This window comes from Mustela lutreola, chromosome 16 (genome assembly GCF_030435805.1).
Source record: "Mustela lutreola isolate mMusLut2 chromosome 16, mMusLut2.pri, whole genome shotgun sequence".
Classification (NCBI taxonomy): Eukaryota; Metazoa; Chordata; class Mammalia; order Carnivora; family Mustelidae; genus Mustela; species Mustela lutreola.
Genome location: NC_081305.1, coordinates 13,979,396 through 13,998,955, shown reverse-complemented (window position 1 = coordinate 13,998,955; position 19,560 = coordinate 13,979,396). Strand labels below are relative to the sequence as shown.

General features: G+C 51.5%; 2 protein-coding genes across 2 annotated transcripts in view; one reads left to right on the top strand and one right to left on the bottom strand.

Annotated features, from left to right (window-relative positions):
* Nucleotides 1–2,258, top strand: part of PMFBP1 (polyamine modulated factor 1 binding protein 1) — a 166,712-nt gene extending 164,454 nt beyond the window's left edge. Inside the window, exon 26 of the mRNA XM_059150761.1 lies at nucleotides 1,755–2,258. Coding sequence (XP_059006744.1) covers nucleotides 1,755–1,783 — 29 coding nt within the window. The 3' untranslated portion in view covers nucleotides 1,784–2,258. The remainder of the gene's footprint in view (nucleotides 1–1,754) is intronic.
* DHX38 (DEAH-box helicase 38) lies at nucleotides 1,005–19,516 on the bottom strand. The gene is made up of 27 exons (XM_059150760.1): nucleotides 19,215–19,516; nucleotides 16,825–17,164; nucleotides 16,296–16,483; nucleotides 15,482–15,583; nucleotides 14,564–14,711; nucleotides 14,288–14,406; nucleotides 14,053–14,129; nucleotides 13,254–13,409; nucleotides 12,604–12,765; nucleotides 12,307–12,414; nucleotides 11,829–11,941; nucleotides 10,208–10,345; nucleotides 9,628–9,814; nucleotides 9,307–9,492; nucleotides 8,808–8,948; nucleotides 8,514–8,624; nucleotides 8,308–8,424; nucleotides 8,016–8,123; nucleotides 7,503–7,615; nucleotides 6,589–6,797; nucleotides 6,345–6,499; nucleotides 5,761–5,916; nucleotides 5,527–5,661; nucleotides 5,206–5,331; nucleotides 4,593–4,688; nucleotides 2,811–2,932; nucleotides 1,005–1,399 (listed from the first exon to the last, which is right to left on the bottom strand). The coding sequence occupies exons 2-27, from the start codon at nucleotides 17,145–17,147 to the stop codon at nucleotides 1,315–1,317; spliced, it is 3,681 nt and encodes a 1,226-aa protein (XP_059006743.1). The 5' UTR covers nucleotides 17,148–17,164; nucleotides 19,215–19,516; the 3' UTR covers nucleotides 1,005–1,314.
* Nucleotides 19,517–19,560: the final 44 nt, after the last annotated feature.

The window sequence follows — 19,560 nt, the reverse complement described above, 5'->3', positions numbered from 1 at the left end:
TCCCTAGCCCAAGTCTGTAATGAGATCACATACTCAGCTTGCTTCTTTCTATAGAGCAGGTAGACACGTTCTGCTAGCCCTCCCGATGCCAAGATTAGAAGCCTTCCCAGAGGAGCAGCCAGAAGCCCTCTCTTCAATCCAGAGCCATGAAAAGTCAGTTTCTACCTGAATTCCCAATAAAAGCAGTTAGAGGTATAAAGAATGGAATTAGAGGTAGTGGCTGGTGAAGCCAGGCTTCCAAACTCATCCATAAAACTGACTTAAATTTTAAATCTACGTCCCAGGGACAATGTGAGAAAAGGAATAGAAGTAAGTGAGCAGCACCACCCAAGAGGCTGGAGCTGAGTGCGGCCTGCGTTCAAGGTGCTTCTGAGCCCCAGGCCAAGCCCATCAGTTGGCAGCTCTTCAGCCCCAGCACAGAACCTTGTAACCAGCATGCCTGGCAGAAGCCCCATCCCAGGTGATCAGAAAATAAGGGCCGTGGGTCATACGAAAGGCCAAATACCCAAAAAGCCACCTCAGCAGATCAAGGCTGCTTCATAAGAGAAAGGACTAGAGGATCCAGCAAGGATCATCTTTTATGTGAAATCAATAAGCAATGTCTATTTTTGCCAATACATCACCCTTCCACATGCAGAGCAGGAACTTCTGCCATTCTGAGCAGTAGAGCCTCGACCCCACCCCTGGGGAAGGGCAGAGGGCACATGGCTGCTCATCAACTTCCCGCCTGGCCCCTGGCCAGCCTTGCCTTGCCCACCAGCCTCGGGAAGAGCAAGGCACCCCCCAGAGTTCAACCAGTCCAGGGCCCCAGGCCATTACGCTTCCCTATAGCCACGTCCCATCTGCCAACCGCCTCAAAGAGGCACTACCCAGAGAACAGAAATAAGGCGAGCTGAGGTTTTAGAAGGATCCACCCAAGGAAAATCAAGTCAGAGTCCTGCCCATCTTCTTACCTATTATGTGATTTAGGGCAGTGAGGGAAAAAGGAACAGTCTGAAATGCAATAACATTTTACAAACAATAAATTTATTTCCAAATCCTGAATTATAACCAAATTACAATTCCCTCTAGCTCCATTTTGCTGCTTTACACAGAATTTAAAAAACCATAGTCACGGCCACGTCATTTATACACCAAGCATCCTGGGAATGGTTTATTTGGATACGATGGGTCCGGCCCCCTCTCACGGCCCTGGCTGCTCTCTGCTGCTCCGCACTGAGAACTCCTGCACTGAGGAACTCCTCGCCCAGGTGCTCTAGCCGTGGGGCTCAGGACTCCATACACGGCTGCATCCTCTGCAGACAAAGCCTCAGCTCAGAGCCCAAAGCGGGCTGGTGTGCGGCGAGGGGTCATGGGTTCGCCTTGTTCCTTCCGGCCTGGAGTGTAGATCTTTGTAGACCTGGAGATACAGAAGGAGGGACGAGGAATCACGCTGCTGCTCACTCCAACCAGGATGCCCAGGCAGACGAAGAGCCCAAGGCCTTGCTGTTTCTAAGTGGTGTGTAAGCAGGCTTTGGGACTGAAAGGTCTTCTCCTCCAGCACATTTCCACCCCCGCTGCCTTTCTCACGTGTAATGGGGAACAGAATAAAATAATCACCTCATTCTGATATCCACCAAGGACTGTTGGGAGGTAGCTCTTTAAATAATTCCTTTCATACCTCCTGGGTGAGCTGTGGAAGCAGCCTTCCAGTCACCTCACCAGGCTGCCACTCCATCGGTCTAATAAAGAATCTAACTGGCCTTTGTCCCCAGGTGCTGGCAAGCGAGAATTCTACCAATGAACCACCCATGCATCTGTCCCCGGGCCCTGGGAGGTCATCTCTAAACCCGTGGGATTGAATGTCTCTGTTACTCCCGGTGGGCCCTCAGACCACATCTAATAATTTCTCCTAACGAGATGATTCAGGATGATTCAGGGCTGTAATGTGACCTTATGGTATCAGCCCAGCCTCCGTGGAAAGGAGGCGGCTGGGGAGTGAGTCAACCACATGGATGTTTACTCAACCATTCACGCCCATGAATGAAACCCCAATAAAACGCTGGACACTGAAGCTCTGGACATGGCAGCTTCCCTGGCCAGCAGTGCTTCTGTGCATACTATCACACCGCAGCATGCCAGAAGGGTTGTGGGGCCCTGAGGACAGTGGAAGCTTCGCCTGCGGGACCGTCACAGACCTGATTCTCTGCGCCCCTCCATTGGGCTGGTTCTGATTTGTATCCTTTGGCTATAATAAAACTGTAATCATAAACACAGTACCTTCCTGAATTCTATGAGTTATTTTAGAAAATTATCGAACGTGGGGGAGTCCTCGGGGACCCCCAAATTTGTAGCAAATTGGTCAGAAGTAAGAGTGACCTTTGGCAACCCCCCAACTTGCAGCTGGGGTCTGAAGTGAAGGCAGTCTTGCAGAAAACTGTGCCCTTCACCAGTGAAGTCGGAGCCAACTCCGGGCCAGCAGAGACACAGAAACCAAGGCTCCAAGGCTTCCAGGCTCCCCTCCCATCCCCACCATGATTTCCAAGTCCTCACTTGTCAGTGAAGCTGGAACTTCTCCAGCCAACCACAGGCCATAGAACAACACGACAGGGACCAGGAGTTGCAGACATATCACCACTGGAGACAGTGTGTCTGGAACTCCTCCCATGCCCCCATGCGGGACCGGTCAACTTCTGTCACCATTCAGCCCTACACTCAACTTGTCTTAGATCGCAACCCTGCGTCGGGACCTGCTCGGTCTCTCAGGCTGGTCCCCAGAGCCTCCCACAGACGGGCTCCATCCCAGCCTGGGTTCCGAGGCCGAAGCTCACCGGACACTGCCCAGGGGGCTGCGCTTCTCCTGCTCTTGCCGCCGGGCTCGCAGCTGCTCCTCAGCGAGGGCCATCTCCTCCTCCATGGCAGAGGCCTCCTCTTTGGCCCGTCGGCGGTTCTCCTAGAAAAGTGAGAGATGGACCGGGGACCGGCAGGTGAAGAGGCCTCATCCACACTCTGCCACAAGCCAGGTGCTGTGTCCTCTGGGTCAGCTTCCAGAGCTGGGGCCATATGGCTCTGTGCCCCAACACTAAGGCCACCTTGTCTTTTGAGGCTGAAGCCTATTCTCCTCACTGAGTCAAGCCAGACGCTGCACAATTCAGTCCGAACCCTGTCATGCCTCAGCACTCCACTCAATTCAGTAAGTACTTTCACACTCTTACCAAGTGCACAGTGATGCCAGGAGGTACAGAAACTAGGGAGACATGACCCCCTGACTGGGAAAAATACGCACAAGGAAGATGTGCGCCAGCCCAATGCAGACAGTACTGACAAGAGGAGAAGCAGGAGCCCTGCCATCTTCTGTAGCCCTGAATCCTAGCTCTAGGCAGTCATTGTCCATGGACAGTAAGACAACGGGGAGATGGAGCAGCAGCTAGGGAACTTCTGCTGGTGGGATCGGGGAGAACCACTGATCAAGCTTAGCATCCTCAAAAGTGGGACCACCAGACCTGACGTGCTTCCTGACAAGATCTAGGACGTTCATAACACCACATGTATTTACGCAACTTTGCCCAAACCAGCTAAACCTGAATTCTATCATGCCTTGAGATTAATTTCTGGTTTATAAAATTACCATGGAATAGAGGCACAAGTTAAACACCCTCATGAAAAAGCAACTAACCAAGTACAGAACATGGGACACTCTATAAGTGACCTGGTTTCTCCAATAAATCAATGCCATTATAAAGAATGGGGGCAGAGCATGCTCTAGAATAAAAGACTTAACACATGTAACAACTAATTGTCATGTTCAGATCCTAATCCACGCAGATCAATCATAAAAAGTTATCTTTGGGACAAAAGGAGAAATATGAATAGAAACTGGAAACTTAAATAACATTAAGGATTAATTCTGTTAAACGATAATGGCACAAAAGTTACATTTTAAAAACAAATAAAGTGACATTTTAAAAACAAGTAAGTTTTAAACAAGATGTTTACTCAAGTTTATGTTGGTGACATAATGTGTCTGAAATGCACTTTAAAATTTTTCCAGGAAAAAAAATGAGTGTGTGGAGGATGGTAGGAATAAGCCCAACAAGACTGACCAATGTCAATCATTATGGCAAGCAGGTGATGAATTCATGATGGCTCCCTATACTGTTTTTTATGCTTTTATGAATATTTGGACTTTCTAATATTAACTTTTTTGGTTTTTTTAAAGGCCTGGGTGGCCCAGTTGGTTAAGTATCAAACTCTCGATTTCCGCTCAGGTCATGGTCTCATTGTCATGGAATCAAGTCCAGCATTGGGCTCCGAGCTCAAGGAGGAGTCCACCTGAGATTCTCTCCCTGTCCCTACTCCCTCAGAATAAGTAAATAAAATCATAAAAAGGAAAAAAAAAAAGAAAAAGAAAAAAAGCTCAGCCAAGCAAGCAACTGGAGCAGATGGGGCAAATCTAACAGACCAATCTGGCTTGATCCCAGCTTATGTGTTTGAGAGAGACGTAAGGAAGGCAGGAGTCAGATGATGACATGTCTTCAATACCAGCCTAAGCAAAAAATGGGTCTCACCCATGGAGGCAAACAAAACCTTCATGGAACCTGCAGGGCCCTTACCTGCCGAGACTTTCCCGCCTGTTTCACGCTGTAGAACATGGGGCCCAGCTCCGCCAGCCACTCTCCATCCACGGCAGTCACACACTGCATGTACTCCTGGAGGCGGAAGGATCACAGAGTGGTCATCACAGAAGGGCCAATGCTTTGGGCTGTGCTTTCCACAGAAGTTCCACAATGAGGGCCTGTGTGGGAAGGGACTATCCCCAGCTCTCTGAGGCTGAAAAAGGCGGACATAAGCCCTCGACACCAGAATTTTAATCCTCTCTCCCATGGAAATGTCTCCATGCTTAAAAACATGCCCCCCAGTATCCAAGAGAAAAGGCCTCGACCCTCAGAAAGCCCTTCCCATGACACCAAGGGGGCTGCTTAACCCAGGCGGGAAGCAGGAAACATGCCACTGGCGCAGCTGAGGCCACTGTCATCTAAAGATTAATTCTACATAAGCCTCCCCGAAACCCAACTGAAAACCAGTCTCTCAACTCCCCTCAAAGCAGCACATGTGGCCTCAAGTCTCCCAAGCTCAAAGCACATACCGGAAGGCAAGGAAGGGTTACAGAGGCCTGGCCCAGCCAGGTGAGCCTACGTCACGCAAACTGTGTCAGAAAAGACTCACCTTGGTGGTCATGACCAGCTCGTGATACACTATATAGTCTGGGGTATAGCCCATTCCAAAGAGAGAGCTGGTGGGGTGCAGGTGGCAGGGCATCCCCGTCCGGATATTCACATACTCCCCAATTCCCTAGGGAAGAGACGTAACAGGTGACCAACCACAGCAAGAAATCACACCTCATGTGGGCAGCCACTGCATCCCTTGTCTTGACACAGGCCTTCGTGGGGAAAGCCCAGATCTGCAGGACTGGACAATGAGAAAAAACTTTGCTCTGGAACAATTACCAGGCCAGAAAGGGGCCACAACCAGGCTTCCCCGGCTCACCTTGAGCTTAGCCGCCTGGTGGAAATAGGCTGCACAGATACACTTCCTGACGATGTCCCAGTCAGTGCCACACGAGGCCAGGCTCATCCGCTGCTGCACCATGATGTCCTTGAGCTGAGCCCGTACCTCCCGGACCTAGGGCAGGACACGGAGCAGAGAAGGAGCGAGCCCTCCCCTCTTGCTCCCTACCACCCCTCACCCCAACATCCCGCTCATCTGGGCTACTGCCCCTACCTTCCGCATGGCCTTGGCATGGATAAAATGATCGTTACACCAGATGGTGGAGTAATTATTATTCTTCCACTGCAGGTAGACATTCAGGTAGGTCAAATGGTCACTCTCGGGGACAGCAAACTTCTCCCGGATCTGATCACTCTCCTCCTCTCGGCCCTAGAAAGGAAAAAGGACCGTTCCTCTGAGCACAGGCAGTCCAGGCCCTCTGAGAAGACCCTGCAGCTGCCGGCACACACAACTTCAAACACGTCGATATGTGACCCTGACAACACGGAAAATAACGTAGCTCATAACAAAATATTTACTCTAAAACACGAGGGCTGAGACACAACTACACTGGAAGATAAAAAACGCTCTTGCCAATTCCCAAATCACTCTCTGAGAACCCCTCATGTAGCCCAGGCTTTCCCTCACCCCAAAGTGCTTACCAGAAAACAGCAAGATTATTTTTGAAAGTTCTGACTCCTGTCCCGCTATCCCATGTTAATAATAACAGAGGAAACCAGTTCCCTCTAGTCCTTCCTCAAGCCCCATGACTTGTGCTGCGGCCGCTGGGGTAGAAGCATGGGACACCACGTCCCCACCTTGGGCCTGTAGAAGATGGCCGGCACGGAGAGCATGGACACAATGAGCAGGATCTCCGAGCTACAGCCCATGTCACAGGACACAATCAGCATCTTGGACAGCGCCGGGTCCAGGGGAAACTCCACCATCAGCCGACCCGTCGAGGTCAGACCACCTGGGAGAGGGGCAAATCCGGACATTGAGGAGACGCAGTGAGGTCAAGAGAGAACCCCATCTCTCCCCCAGCCGCCGGGGCCCACGCACCAGTGTTGTCCAGGGCCCCGAGGATCCAGAGCTGATACATGGAGTTGAGCATGTTGTCCTCAGGCGGCGGGTCCATGAAGTGGAACTGCAGCAGGTCCTGCACGCCAAGGGACTTGAGCAGCAGCACTACGTTGGCCAGGTTGGTCCTCTGGATCTCAGGCACCGTGGTGGTCAGGAGCTCGTTCTTGTAGGCGCTCTGGGTGTAGAGCCTGCCGGGGAGAACACCAGGCCCTGCTGAGTCTCCAACAGGCCCAACGCCTACACGGGCATCCCCCTGGGGGGTGAGCTGTGCTGCTCAACTCTCCCCAGTGCCTGCGCCCCAGAAAGGCTGGAAGAGCTGAAAGCCACGGGGTTGGAGGCCAACCTCCCCTTTCATCCCGCATTTCCACCCGTTCTAAATTCAGTCCCGCCAGTTCACGCTTCTGCTGGAGTCTCCTACACGTGTGTTTTATTTCTGGAACCAATGAGCCTACGCATGTGCTTTAGGTCTGGAACCAATGAGCCTGGGACTAGAATCATGGCTTGCTTTTGTTTTCTTTACAGTTTTCCGTACTTTCTGGATTTCTATAGTGAGTATTTCTAAAAATTAGAAGCAATGAAAACGAAAACTGCAGAACCCCATAAATCTATTCAATCTACCCTTGAAGGGAAGTGCCCTGGGCTCCAATGCCACTCCAGGCTGCCTAAAACCCAAAGCCGCTCACACCTCACAGGTGCCTGGGAAGGCTGCTGCTTCCGCTCGGCAGGGGATGATGAGAAGACCAACAGGTGGCAGTCCTGCCACCAGTGCCCAGCCTCAGGGATCCTGGGGCCGGCATCCCTGTGCGGGATCACAGTCCAGCACCCACTGCCCCAGCTCCACACTCCGCAATCCCGGTACTGCCCCAGAAAGCAGGCTAGCACAGGGCTCCTACCTGAAACACTGACCTGGGCCCGTCCGGCCAGCACGCCCCGACCTCTGGTTGGCATTGGCCTGGCTGATGGGGTAGATCTGTAGAGCATCCATGCCAATCCTGGGGTTGAAGACCTTGGGAGGGGAGACAGTAAAGGGCTGATAAAGGAGAGAGCAAGGGCAAAGGAGAGGCAGCTCTCAAACAAAGACAGCCCAGGCTGCTACACATCACAGAGCATGGTGTTCTAGCAAGCCAGCGGCCATCCTTTTGAAGCCAGGAAACTTAAGAAATCTCTCCCACAAATATCAGCTCTGTAATCTCTACTGAGTTACTAAATCATCTACTTCGTGGTGTTATCACTAGGATTAAATTGGTCAAGTGCATGGCAAAATCAGCAATCCAATGTTAGCCTCTGAAATAGTACCAGCACTTCTGAGTCCATCCTGCCTCTATGGGCTGAGGACCCAGGGCCTGCCCTCCTCCAACTGAGTTACTGTGACGTTCCAGGGCCCCAGGGCCCATGTCTTTCCTTACCTTTAATTTGCAATAACCAGAGTCAATAACAAACATGATGCCATCGACAGTCAGCGACGTCTCAGCAATGTTGGTGGCAACGATACACTTCCGAACTCCATCTGGAGCCTAGAGCCGGGCAGGATGTACAGGAGCGCAGGCTGTAGGCCCACAGGTAGGAAAGACTCTACAGGGGAAAGAACACCCCCACCCCTGCCAGAAAAGTAACAGCCTCTCTCTCTCGGCCTCCCTGGGGGAGAATCCAGGGAGACCCAAAAGTGAGGACCCAGGACAGACATTCTTGCTACTGCACCTTCTGGAAGATTTTAGCCTGGAGGTCAGACGGTAGCTGAGAGTAGATGGGCAGCACAGCCAAGGCAGGTGCATTTTCCAGTTCCTCCAGATGTTCCACAATCTGGTCTGAGGTTACCTGATGGCAGAGAGAGGAGCCATGAGACCCCAGAGCGCCTCACAGGCACGACACTACCCGTTCATCAGAGTCATGACCAAGGCACACACCTCAATGTCCTCTTGGCCAGGCATGAAGATAAGGATGTCCCCAGGAGCCCCTGACAGGTGCACCTGTAAGGACTGCTTCACTGCGGCCTCCACGTAGTCCTCCTGCGGGGTCTGCAACACCAGCCAGGGACACAGTCAGAGGGCAGTTATCAAGGAAAATGCAGGCTGGCACCCCTCTGGGAACCGGTGGCCAGTCACTGGTGTGGGGCTAGAGAGTGGGGTATGTTCAGGGCTACAGATGGGGCTGGCTTCTCATCAGAGATCAGGACTGGTTCAAAAAGGAAACCTCAGTACCTTGCTGAAGAGAATGTCAACAGGGAAAGTCCGGCCAGGGATGTGGAAGATGGGAACATTCCCAAAAAAGGCAGCAAATTTCTCTGCATCCATAGTGGCTGACGTGACGATGAGCTTCAGGTCTGAGCGCCGAGCCACCACCTAAGAGAAAAGGTCAGTGTGAGGCTTCCCCAGAGATTCGAAACCCTCGGCGCCCAACATTACCCCCAAATGAAACAGAGGCCGAAGCTAACGGACTGGCACATTAGACTCTTAAGAATCCTGAAGCCTGAAGCCAGGAAGCCAGAGCCAAGAGAACCACGAGTACTCAGCTGAGCAAGAGCAGAGTGAACTACAACACCATGTCTGAGCCGGGCAACCTGGAGGCCTCGGGGGACACTCTGGCCTGTCAGAGACCCCCCTCAGCCTCCCAGGCGAGAGCCCAGGCCCACCTCCAGCACCAACAGCACGCTACTCAAAGCCTCAAGGGCACAGACGGAGTGTACCCCAAAGCCCTCACCTCCCGGAGCAGCCCAAAGAGCACGTCAGTGTTGAGGGAGCGCTCGTGGGCCTCGTCCATGATGATGGCACTGTAGTGATCCAGGTCCGCTTCCCGGAGCGACTCCCGCAGCAGGATCCCGTCCGTCATGTATTTGATCAAGGTGTTTTCTGACGTGCAGTCTTCGAAGCGGATCGCGTAACCCACCTGAAGGTCAGAGAGAAAGGGCTCAGAGGCCCTGGGCCCCAGGTCACGGCTGGCACAGCCTGTGCTGGGTCCAGGCCTTAGCAGATCAGCTCAGCCAGATGGGAGCCACACGGCTCAGCCCTCACGCCCACTCACCTCCTCACCAAGGTTGCCCCCCATTTCTTCACTGACTCTCTTGGCCACAGACATGGCAGCCACACGGCGAGGCTGGGTGCACCCAATCATCCCGTAGTCCGTGTAACCGTCTTCATGCAAGTACTGCGTCAGCTGAGTGGTCTTACCGCTCCCTGTTTCTCCAACCACGATCACGATGCTGTTATCTCTACAAGGGAGAGAAGATGACGGGCAAGGCGTGCTGAGTGGAAGGCCACCAGGGAGCCTCTGAGAAGACGGGGCCACCTCCTATGCCCACATCACTATCCAAGGAGCACACCCGCTTGGAAAGGTGGATTTCCCTGGGATAACAGCCCAGAACCGAGAGACCTCCTAAAACGTCTAGAAGACTGTGGGGGTTAAACAAGTGAACTGTAACAAAGCAACGCTGTCTTTCCTGCTTTGGCCAAAAAAGCCAAGAGCACCCGTACCAGGTAAGAAAAAATTCTTTGTGTTCTCCATCAGATGCAACGCCCCAAAGCAGAAGAGCTACTGAGTAAATTCAAGGGACAAAGGGGAACCCGACTCAACAGTGGCTGTCCCGGGCCCGGGAAGGAATCACCTGATGATAGTTAGAAGTTCCTGCTGCACAGCGAAGATGGGCAGATACTGTCGCTGCTCCAGAATGGACTTCTTCTTGGCAAACTCGCTGCTGGCTTCGCTCTTTTTCTTCATGTGGTCTGCAAACTTCTGCTCCGTCCTGAGAACACAAAGGAGCCCCATCACCCTGCACAATCTCCCACGCTATTCTTCCTGAGCGGGCTCCTGCCCTTCTTCCGGCACCCAGAACGAGAACTACCTCACCGAGACACAAGAAGGCTCTGAGAGCCCCGCGCAGCCAGGCAACCTGAAACGCTGCTCCTGTCCTCTGCCTCGGGGACTGGCACTGCTGCCGGAGAAGCCACAACATACACGACACCCTCAGGCTCAGTAGGACATGCAGGATCTCAGATGAGCAAACGGGCCAAATCTCAGCCCTAAAGAGCTTGCCCCGCAGCTCGGGATCTCACACGAACACTAGGGGCGGTTTTGGCACAACGTGCGAAGGGCTGAAAGGAGGCGGCGAGGCCACAGCGCCCGGCCCCGGCTCAGACCCCATCTCTCTCCTCTGGGCGGGACAGCACAGTCTGAGCAGCTTCATTTTCAAAGAATTGTGAGAACGAACACACCCACTGCGTCCTGACCAACAGCTTTCATTGAAAGCACGCAAGTATGTGACACATGCACACAGGCCTAGACTCAAAAGTACTACGTGAGTCTCCCCAGACTGCAAGGCAAAGAGAGAGCGGTTCAGTGTTGCCGAAGTCCGTGCCTCTGCCACTCGCCCTCCCCCAAGAGACTGGACCCCTGGCCGGCCCACCCATGGGTATTCCTAACTTGACCATCACTCCTGGTCAGCTAACAGTCAACGCCTATGGGACTACATCAACTACAGGCTAACAAGAGCCGATCGGCTGTACCGACTTCTCACTTGGGTCATTTCTCACAGGGGTACAGAGGACTATTCACTCGGATGCCGCTTCGGCAAGACCTTAGGATGTTCAGAGAATGAGACTCACCAGGGACATTTGAGTCCAGTCACCTACCCAAGGTGGGAACCCCAATAAGCAGCTCTTTACCATCTGTCTAAAAACCTCTATGAACGGGGATGTCTCTCTCTGACAAGACAATCCTTTCAGTGTTCAAACCACTATTAAAAGTAATTCCTCCTTCCATTAAACTGAAATCGAAGGGGGCAAACCCCACTGTCCCTACTGAACATCTGAAACACACTGAAGCAGAGTAACTAAGATACTAGGCTCCAAGTCCCGCTGTCCAGGGATCATCATCAAACCACCATTTATCAACCGGGTGACCTCAAACCAGTTAACCTCCCTGGACGTCATCTGGTGCACACAGGACACGGGAAGGACAGCACCTACCCTATGGGACTGGCATGAGACCCATGTGAGGTGTCCAAGGCCAGCAGGCGGGGGTGGCGCCTACAGCAGTGGCAGTAGAGGCCAGAGGAAGACTATCTAGGAAAACCCGCAGATGGTAGAAGAGAAAGCCCAGGAGGAAGGGACCAGAAGGGACCAGAAGACCCGAAGTGACATGATTTTCCTATTCACAAAACACAATTCTATCCATTCCCCAGCAAGTGTCCTCGTTAGAGACAGCCCGCTGCTGACCAGGATGCCTACCTATAGTCCACTTTACCGTCTTCTGTCAGAGCTTTATCTGGCTCTTCCTCTTTTTTGACACCCATGATGTCTCCTAGCTTGGTTCCAGCCAGCTCCCAGTGTTTGTGTTGAGCCTGAAAACAATACCAAACATCATGTAACACGATTTCGATCAATGGAAAATTAATCCCACTTGACAAGAAGCTGCACCCAGCAGGTGGTGAGTCCCCACAAGGCGGCAGTGGTACTGAGCCTGCTTCCCCATTTCAAGCTCCCTGAGCATCAGGCCCTGCGGTTGTCTTCACTAAGGCCGTGGCAGAAGAACACAGTGCCCTCCTCCAACGGCTTGCTCTTGCTCTGGGAGGGTCATCAAACTTCCAACAAGAACCCTACCTAGGAGATCTAATACGATTTTTCTAAAAAAGAAAAAAGACCAAAAGAAAACCAAAAAACCCACTCTCACAAGAGACAGCCCAACCCCCAATGACAAGAAACCAACCTTTTTCCGTTCCTTCTGTTCCCTGTGCTTCCGCACTGTTTGACTGCCTTTTCGAGCAATAATGGCCAAGTCAGAAGTGGCATCCTTGACTGGAATCACGGGCTCTGGCTGCAAAAGGTTGAGGAAAAAGAGAAATTCCCCACTAATGGTTAACTCAACAGGAAGGTCCACTGCACAGCAGCCCCAGGAAACGGAACAGACTGCTACCCCATCAGGCAAGGGGCCTTGTTCCTCCTCTCTCCTTTTTCCACTTCAGTTCTACCTGAGCTGGCTTCTCTCGGGCCCCAGGAGCCTCACCTGCTTGGTGAAGACGATGCGCCCATCAAGAAAGGGAGGAACCAGGTTGTGCACCATCAAGTGCACTTTGGCCGCACTGTCCTCCTCGAAGTCCTCGTCCACCTCCAGCCGATGGACCACCCCGCTGGTGAGCATGCGGTTGGTCTCCCAGCGCTCGTTATCCTGTGACGACACAACAGGAGGCCAGGCTCAGACTGCAACCAAAAGGCATCCTGAAAGGTCACCGGCAAGTCCACTCGTCAAGTCCTGACAGACGGGCCAGGGGATGCCACGGAGCTGTCCCGGGCCTCTGTACCCTGCAGCTCCTTAGAAAGCAGAGTTGCTGAGCCCAAATCACCAGCAGTATTTTTTCTAAGCAGCAGCCCTTTATATCTAAGTCAGAACCTCTATTCAGACAGACGCATGGCGAGTGTCCCCAGCCCCAGTCGGAGACACCAAGAACACAGAGCCAGAAGCCACCCTATCAGTTCCCATCCACGGCAGCCCTCGAGGAAGGACTGCAGAAGAAGGAAGTTATCTGAAGCCCACCCCTCCTCTGCCTCCAGAGGTACAGCGGCACCGGGTACATCAGTGACTGGGAGGCGAGCTGTGCCACCACGGCGTGGCCCCCGCTCCAGCTGAGTCGACTCCGACTACCGCGGGCTGCCCACCTCGTTGATCTGCCTCCGCTGAGCCGAAATGCGCTTCTGCTTCTGTTTATGCAGGTGCTGCTCCCGCCTTCTCACGTAATCCTCGGAGGAGTAGGCCAGGGGGTTGTGGAACTCGTCGTACCCCTCATCCATCATGTACCAATCCCGGTCCGCTTGCTGCAACACAGGGGACAAGGCAACGAGAACAAGGGACAGACGGAGTGTACGTGAATGACAAGGCCAGAGAAGAGATGTCTGGGAAAAAGTCACTGGGGGGATGACGGGGCCAGGCAAGGGCCGCCCTACTAGGAGAACATCGGGCGCGGACTCATGACGGCACTTCCTACATTTACCACACGGTGGCACCAGCACTCAACTAAAAACTCCGGTCGACCCTACGTCTGGTGAAGGAGCTGGTGCAGGAGCCTGTGCCTCCGTGAACCGATTCCAGGGCCTCAGGACTGAATAGGGCTCAGCTCCCGAGCCTGCCCCGTGTTAAGCTCCCTCACCAAAGTCCAGTTCCACGGGACTTCACTCACGGCCCACTCCCCACGGAGGGCCACTAGCCCTCGTTCAGTCCGTCAAAGATGTCGTTTTTTTCTTTTCTTTTTTTTTTTTTTTAAGATTTTATTTGACAGAGAGAGATCACAAGCAGGCAGAGAGGCAGGCAGAGAGAGAGAAAGGAGGAAGCAGGCTCCCTGCCGAGCAAAGAGCACGATGCAGGACTCGATCCCAGGACCCTGAGACCATGACCTGAGCTGAAGGCAGAGGCTTTAACCCACTGAGCCACCCAGGCGCCCCAAAGATGTCAAGTTGTTACCCTCTGGTCATCCTCCCACTGCTGCCGTTCCTCTTCTGTGTCGAACGAAATTCCCTCTTCACCATCCTCGCGTCTTCCTGAAGGAGAACACGTAGCAGGTCAGTCCCAGTGACCCCAGTTTATCCCCAGGGGATGCCAGCAGCCCTGCAGAGCCACACTGCTCCCGAGTCCAGCTGTGCTCGACCTCACTGGGACGAGTCATCCTGCTTTCCTGCCTCCTCCCTCCCCGCCTTACCTCGGCCCCTGGACAGACGGGGCGTGGAGCCCAGGTGTCTTCTGTCATCGGCCCACTCATTGTATTTGTAGGATGGGGTTGGCAGAGGTGTGTCGTCTGAATACCTGCTCCGCACAGACCTGGGCAGCAGTAGAAGCAGCAGCACTGAGCAGTCACTAGGCTGCGACGTGTTCCCCAGTGGCCATCTGCTTTCCCAGCCCAGACCCCTTGGCCCTCCTCACGTCCACCCTCTGCCCCCCACCCAGAGAAACCGGGCTGCTCTGCCCAGAACATCACCTATCCCGATCACGACTGGACTGCCGATGGCTCCGCTCAGAATCCCGGTAAGAAGGCGCCGGAGACGGGGACTCCCACTGCGAGCGCCTTGAGAAGCCGTAGCCACTGTCCTCTTCCTCCCAGGCGGACCTTGAAGGAGTAGCTGCATCTGAGGCCGCAAAGAACACAACCACAGGAAACATCTAACTCGGGCTCTAGAGCTGTCAGCCAGAAGTCAATCCCTCAAATTTCTCTCTTCCGCTATGCATAAACTTTATATCTATTTGTGACAGGTAAGATGGTTTGGACAGTTTTTAAAGATACCTGGATTTTGGGGTGCCTGGGTGCCTCAGTGGGTTAGAGCCTCTGCCTTCAGCTCGGGTCATGGTCCCCGATATGGTCCCCATATCGGGCTCTCTGCTCAGCGTGAGCCTGCTTCCCCCACCTCCTCTCTCTGCCTGCCTCTCTGCCTACTTGTGATTTCTGTCTGTCAAATAAATAAATAAATCTTTAAAAAAATATTAAAAAAAAAAAAAAAAGATACCTGGATTTTAATGATCCAGTTTTCATGGGTTTATAATATTTTTCTTTTTTTTAAAGTATGTTTATTTGAAAGAACAGCCAATTTCTCTCAGCAAACATACTCCTTGTGGATATAAATAATTATTTTTAATAAATCCTCTTCTCCAGCTCTCTATTCTTTCCTGCCATTTGGCGAACTGGCCATTCAGCCAACTGGCCTATCAGCTTAAAGGACCAGATCCGACTCGCCAGGTCCAAGGCGTCCCCGCCTGATTCTGAACCAAGTATTCCTAGAGGTTCATAGTGAAATCAGCAATTCTGACTCTGCCCACAGAAAATCAACTGAGGACAGGAGTCACTCGCCCTGCCTTTTATACACTCGACCCCTCACAAGTCACAAGCGATGGTTCAGTCTACCTTTAGGTCGGTGTCTCGGGCTCTCCGGTTCATTTCTTCTGCTGCGCTCTGACCCTCCATCTCGCTCGGATCTGCTGCTGTGTCTGCTTCTATCCCGCTCATCTGCCAAGAGTCACACACAGAGCTTAGGACATACGTGTCCCATCCTAATTTCTACCCGTCTTCACCCTAGAGAAAGGACAGGCCTTCCCACTCACTCACAGGTGCAACCTGCACTGTTCTAATGCGATCCATGGGCTCCTGAAACTCACATATCCCCATTCTCTCAAGGGGAAAAAATAGTTACTGGCTAGAAAGTTTCAAACTCACAGTAACAGTTATTTTCCTGCAAGAATTCAAAAAACAATAGTTACAAGTCTACAGTGAATAGCTGTTTAATAGTTACAAGTGTATAAGCTATAAAACTTAAAACAACACTAAGCAAAGCCAGCACTGGATTTTATGTCTAGCTTTGCTCCACAGCACTGTCCTTTCTCTGTCACCAGCACTGTAGTAAATTCTGGCTTTTTGTACATATGACCTGTTATCACCTATATCACCAACTATAATAAAACGAGGAGCACACACTCAAGCAAAGCAGCTTTGTTGCAAGTATCAGTTCTTAAGCTGCCTGCTATTCCTCACCCTGACACAATCAAAACCAATAGGGCTCCCTAATTATTGGGCATTAGAAAAACTCCTGCAACAGGAAAGAGGCTGACATGTTACTTCAAATGTTTAACCGGGCTGCTCTGGCCAGAGTATCACCTATCCCAATCACGACTGGACTACTGATGGCTCTGCTCAGAACTATGTGAATGATGCCGACCGTTACCTCTGTCTCTCTTGCGGTCACAGTCTCGATCCCGTGATCTGTCTCTCTTCCGATCCTTTTCTTCTCTGGATGAGGCGTAGACACCATGCTCCCGCCGCTCCCGCTCTCTCTGCCGACTGCGTTCCCAAAACTCCTCGCTCACACCGCCAGGGTGGGATGGAGTCTCCACCCGAGCAGACCGATAATGTCTGGAACAGGGAGGAAACATGTTTCCCGAGGAAACAGGAGAGAAAAACCTTGCCCCCAGACCTCTGGCTGGCTGACCTGTCCTTTTCCACTTTATCTCCCTGCAGGCTTACTATGGCAACCACCCAGAGCACTTCTAACCTCCATCCTCTCTTTAGTTGCCTTTGAATGTTCCCCACAAATCTGAAGAAAACACCAATTCCTATGTACCTTCAATATTACAGAATCATAATAAAATCATGAAGATCTACACATCCAATTAGAAAACAGACATAAACATGAGATGCTATTTCCTGGCCTGCATTCTCGTTCCCTTTGGGTCAACCCAACCCACAGCTTTTACCTGTCTTTCCGGCTGTGTCGGCCAGCTTGGTCACTGCCCTCCTCCTCAGCATCCCGCTGGTCATCCTTGCTCTCCTCCCAGTCCTTGTAGGAAGAGATTCTGGACTTCTTCTTGTCCTCCCCATCATCCTTCTCCTCGCGCTCCCTTCGTTTCAGGGAAGCTAACAAGTCCAGTCCCAGCAATGAAGGGCGGGGGGCGGGGGCCTTGAAAACATGCTGCTCACTGGCTGCACTTTTGGTCTTGCAAATAAGACCGCCAACCTGAGAGTCCATATCAGTGCCTTCCAATCGATGAATCGAGGCATCCTCGCTGGTATCCTCCATGACAGGCCCTGGGATGTCTGTGGAAGGAAGACAACCCATTTTGTACTGGATGTAAGAGAAGGTTCAACTCTGCTATAAGCCAGGATAACTGAAGTTAGAAGTATATTCAGGGGATTAACCTCCCCATCATGACCAGGCTTTGTTTAGCTACCTCTTGCCAAGACCTTTCCATTAAGTCACCAACAATCTCAAAAGATCCTCTGACTCCCACCCCAACACACATCAGAAACACACACACACACTCGCACACCCACCAAACACCAGGATCCAAGGGGATATCATCCGGGCAAGAACAGACCTTACTAAGCGACACTTGCCAGAACATAATAGCATCTAGAAAGAGACTATAGGGGAAACACCACTAGATTTTAAGTCAGAATCCTCAGAATGCAAGATGTTTACATTTTCTACTTGTATGATTGTAAGCAGATAACTTAGTATTTGGTTAGGCATAATTTCTATATCTGTAAAACAGAAATACTTTTTGCTTTATCTAATCCATGGAGTTACTGTGAGAATTAAATGCTAGAGTGTATATGAAAGCTCTCTGTAAACATACAGCGTTACATAAATGTATTCTATTATTTTACTTACTGTGCTCCTATATACCAGCTGGGGCTCAAAATTTTCTACCTGAGTTGTTCTACCTCTCCCTCCCTTTAAACTACAGATACAGTAGAGTAGACACATTGGTGTATAAGGCTGCCATCCATGTGATCCATACACTAATGGCTTTTTTGGCACCAGTTGTGTTGCATAGAAAACAATTACCTCACAGCAGTTGAAATCTGTTTAATAACAACCCACCTTCTCCAAAAATATTGATGAGAAACACAGGGTTATGAAATGGTGTTCATGAAAAGTATTAAGGTGACTGTAAGATTTTCTGGCACTCAACTTGTAACAAATTCCTCTTTACCCTCCATGACACACCATCCATTTATAAACATACACTGATTCCTGCGTGCTTGGGTAGCTCCCCTTTCAACAAGTCAGTGAAGCAAAGTAACTGTCACGGTGTAGGGTACCACCAGAATCCAGAATGTTTTGCCCAGCAATAATTAACATGCACGGCTCTATAGAGAAATAAAGCCAAACAGACTGAACACATAACATGAACATACACAGAAGAGTTGCATTTTTAAAAACGCCATCAGGCACAAGAGAAAAGGGAGAGCTGCATATTGGTGACATCTGTATGCATGAGAGCATATCTAAATAGGAAGGTAAACACATACATGTTTTGCTCAGCAGTAGTCTGAACTAGAAAATATACTCTTATAATGGGAAAAAAGGGAACCTCATCTGTCTTGCTGTTGCTGTCCCAGTGCCTAGCAAAATGTTTGCTGAATAAATGGATGAATGAATTTAAACAGAGTAATGGAGAACGAGAAACCAAATATTTCTAGAGACAGCAAAGGTACATACCAACAGCCCAGGACAAGGCGTCTGACAAGACTTAATTAGCTGCTGAAAACAAATAAGGAGTTAAGAGGCTGGATTCTGGCGAATGATTAATGACAGAGAAGCCACACAGGATCCAAAAAAAAACAATTTCGAAAAACTAGATTTACTCATTCAACAATTTTTTCACTGACTTCTTTCTGTGAGCCAGTTGCTGTTCTGGGCAACAGGAATAGAAGAGAACGAACAGACAAAAATCCTCGCCCTCCAGTCCAGAAGATCACCTAATAAAGATACCACGATGACAGAGAAAAGAAAGACACAGGATCCGTACTCGTGCTCGGACTCGGCCTCGGAGGGGGCTAATGCAGAAGCCTGAGGAAGGGTGCAGGGTGACCCCTGGACAGCATCCCTGCACCTCCAAGAGGCCGCGCCAGGTAGCAGGATCTGACCAGATCAAGGAGAAAGGACGGGGCCAGGGCTGACCGGCGCAGCATCCCTAAGGTGAGAAAGGCAAGTTGGGTGACAGGGACGAGACTTTGCAAACCCGGGCAGGAACCTGAGCGAAGGACCGATATCCGCCGCCAGGAGCTGCTGTTTTCCGTAGCAGTTATGGGCCAGGAGCAGGGAAGGGCAGGTCAGGAAGGGAGAAGGGAAACTCACCTCACCAAGCTCGACTCTCGGGACCTTCTGTCCCAGATTCTGGGGCGCCGGCACCACCACCCCGCACTCAGAAGGCCTTACAGATCCAGACACCAATCTTGAACGCGGCCATTATTGTCCCATAATACCTTGCGCGATCCCTTCTATCTGTCCAAAGATACCATCGAGTGCAGCCCGGAAAACGCGGGTTCTCTCCTCCAAGTGTGAGACAGAAAGCGACCGAGCACTCAAGGCTAGAGTGTCCTCCTCTGGGACTTTGATCAGAGACACCGCCGAGTCTCGTTGCGACCAATCACAATTAGTCTGAGAGGCGAGAAGAGAAGGAGGGCGAGGGAAGGAGGTCGGT

Excerpts from the sequence above, each read along its gene's own strand:
- DHX38 (XM_059150760.1), bottom strand. The coding sequence starts at position 17,147 with ATGGAGGATACCAGCGAGGATGCCTCGATTCATCGATTGGAAGGCACT. Across the intron at positions 14,712-15,481 it reads CCCGAGACACCGACCTAAAG|ATGCAGCTACTCCTTCAAGG; the intron begins GTAGACTGAACC and ends TTGCGGCCTCAG. Across the intron at positions 13,410-14,052 it reads AGTGGGAGGATGACCAGAGG|CAAGCGGACCGGGATTGGTA; the intron begins GTAACAACTTGA and ends CCTGTGTTGCAG.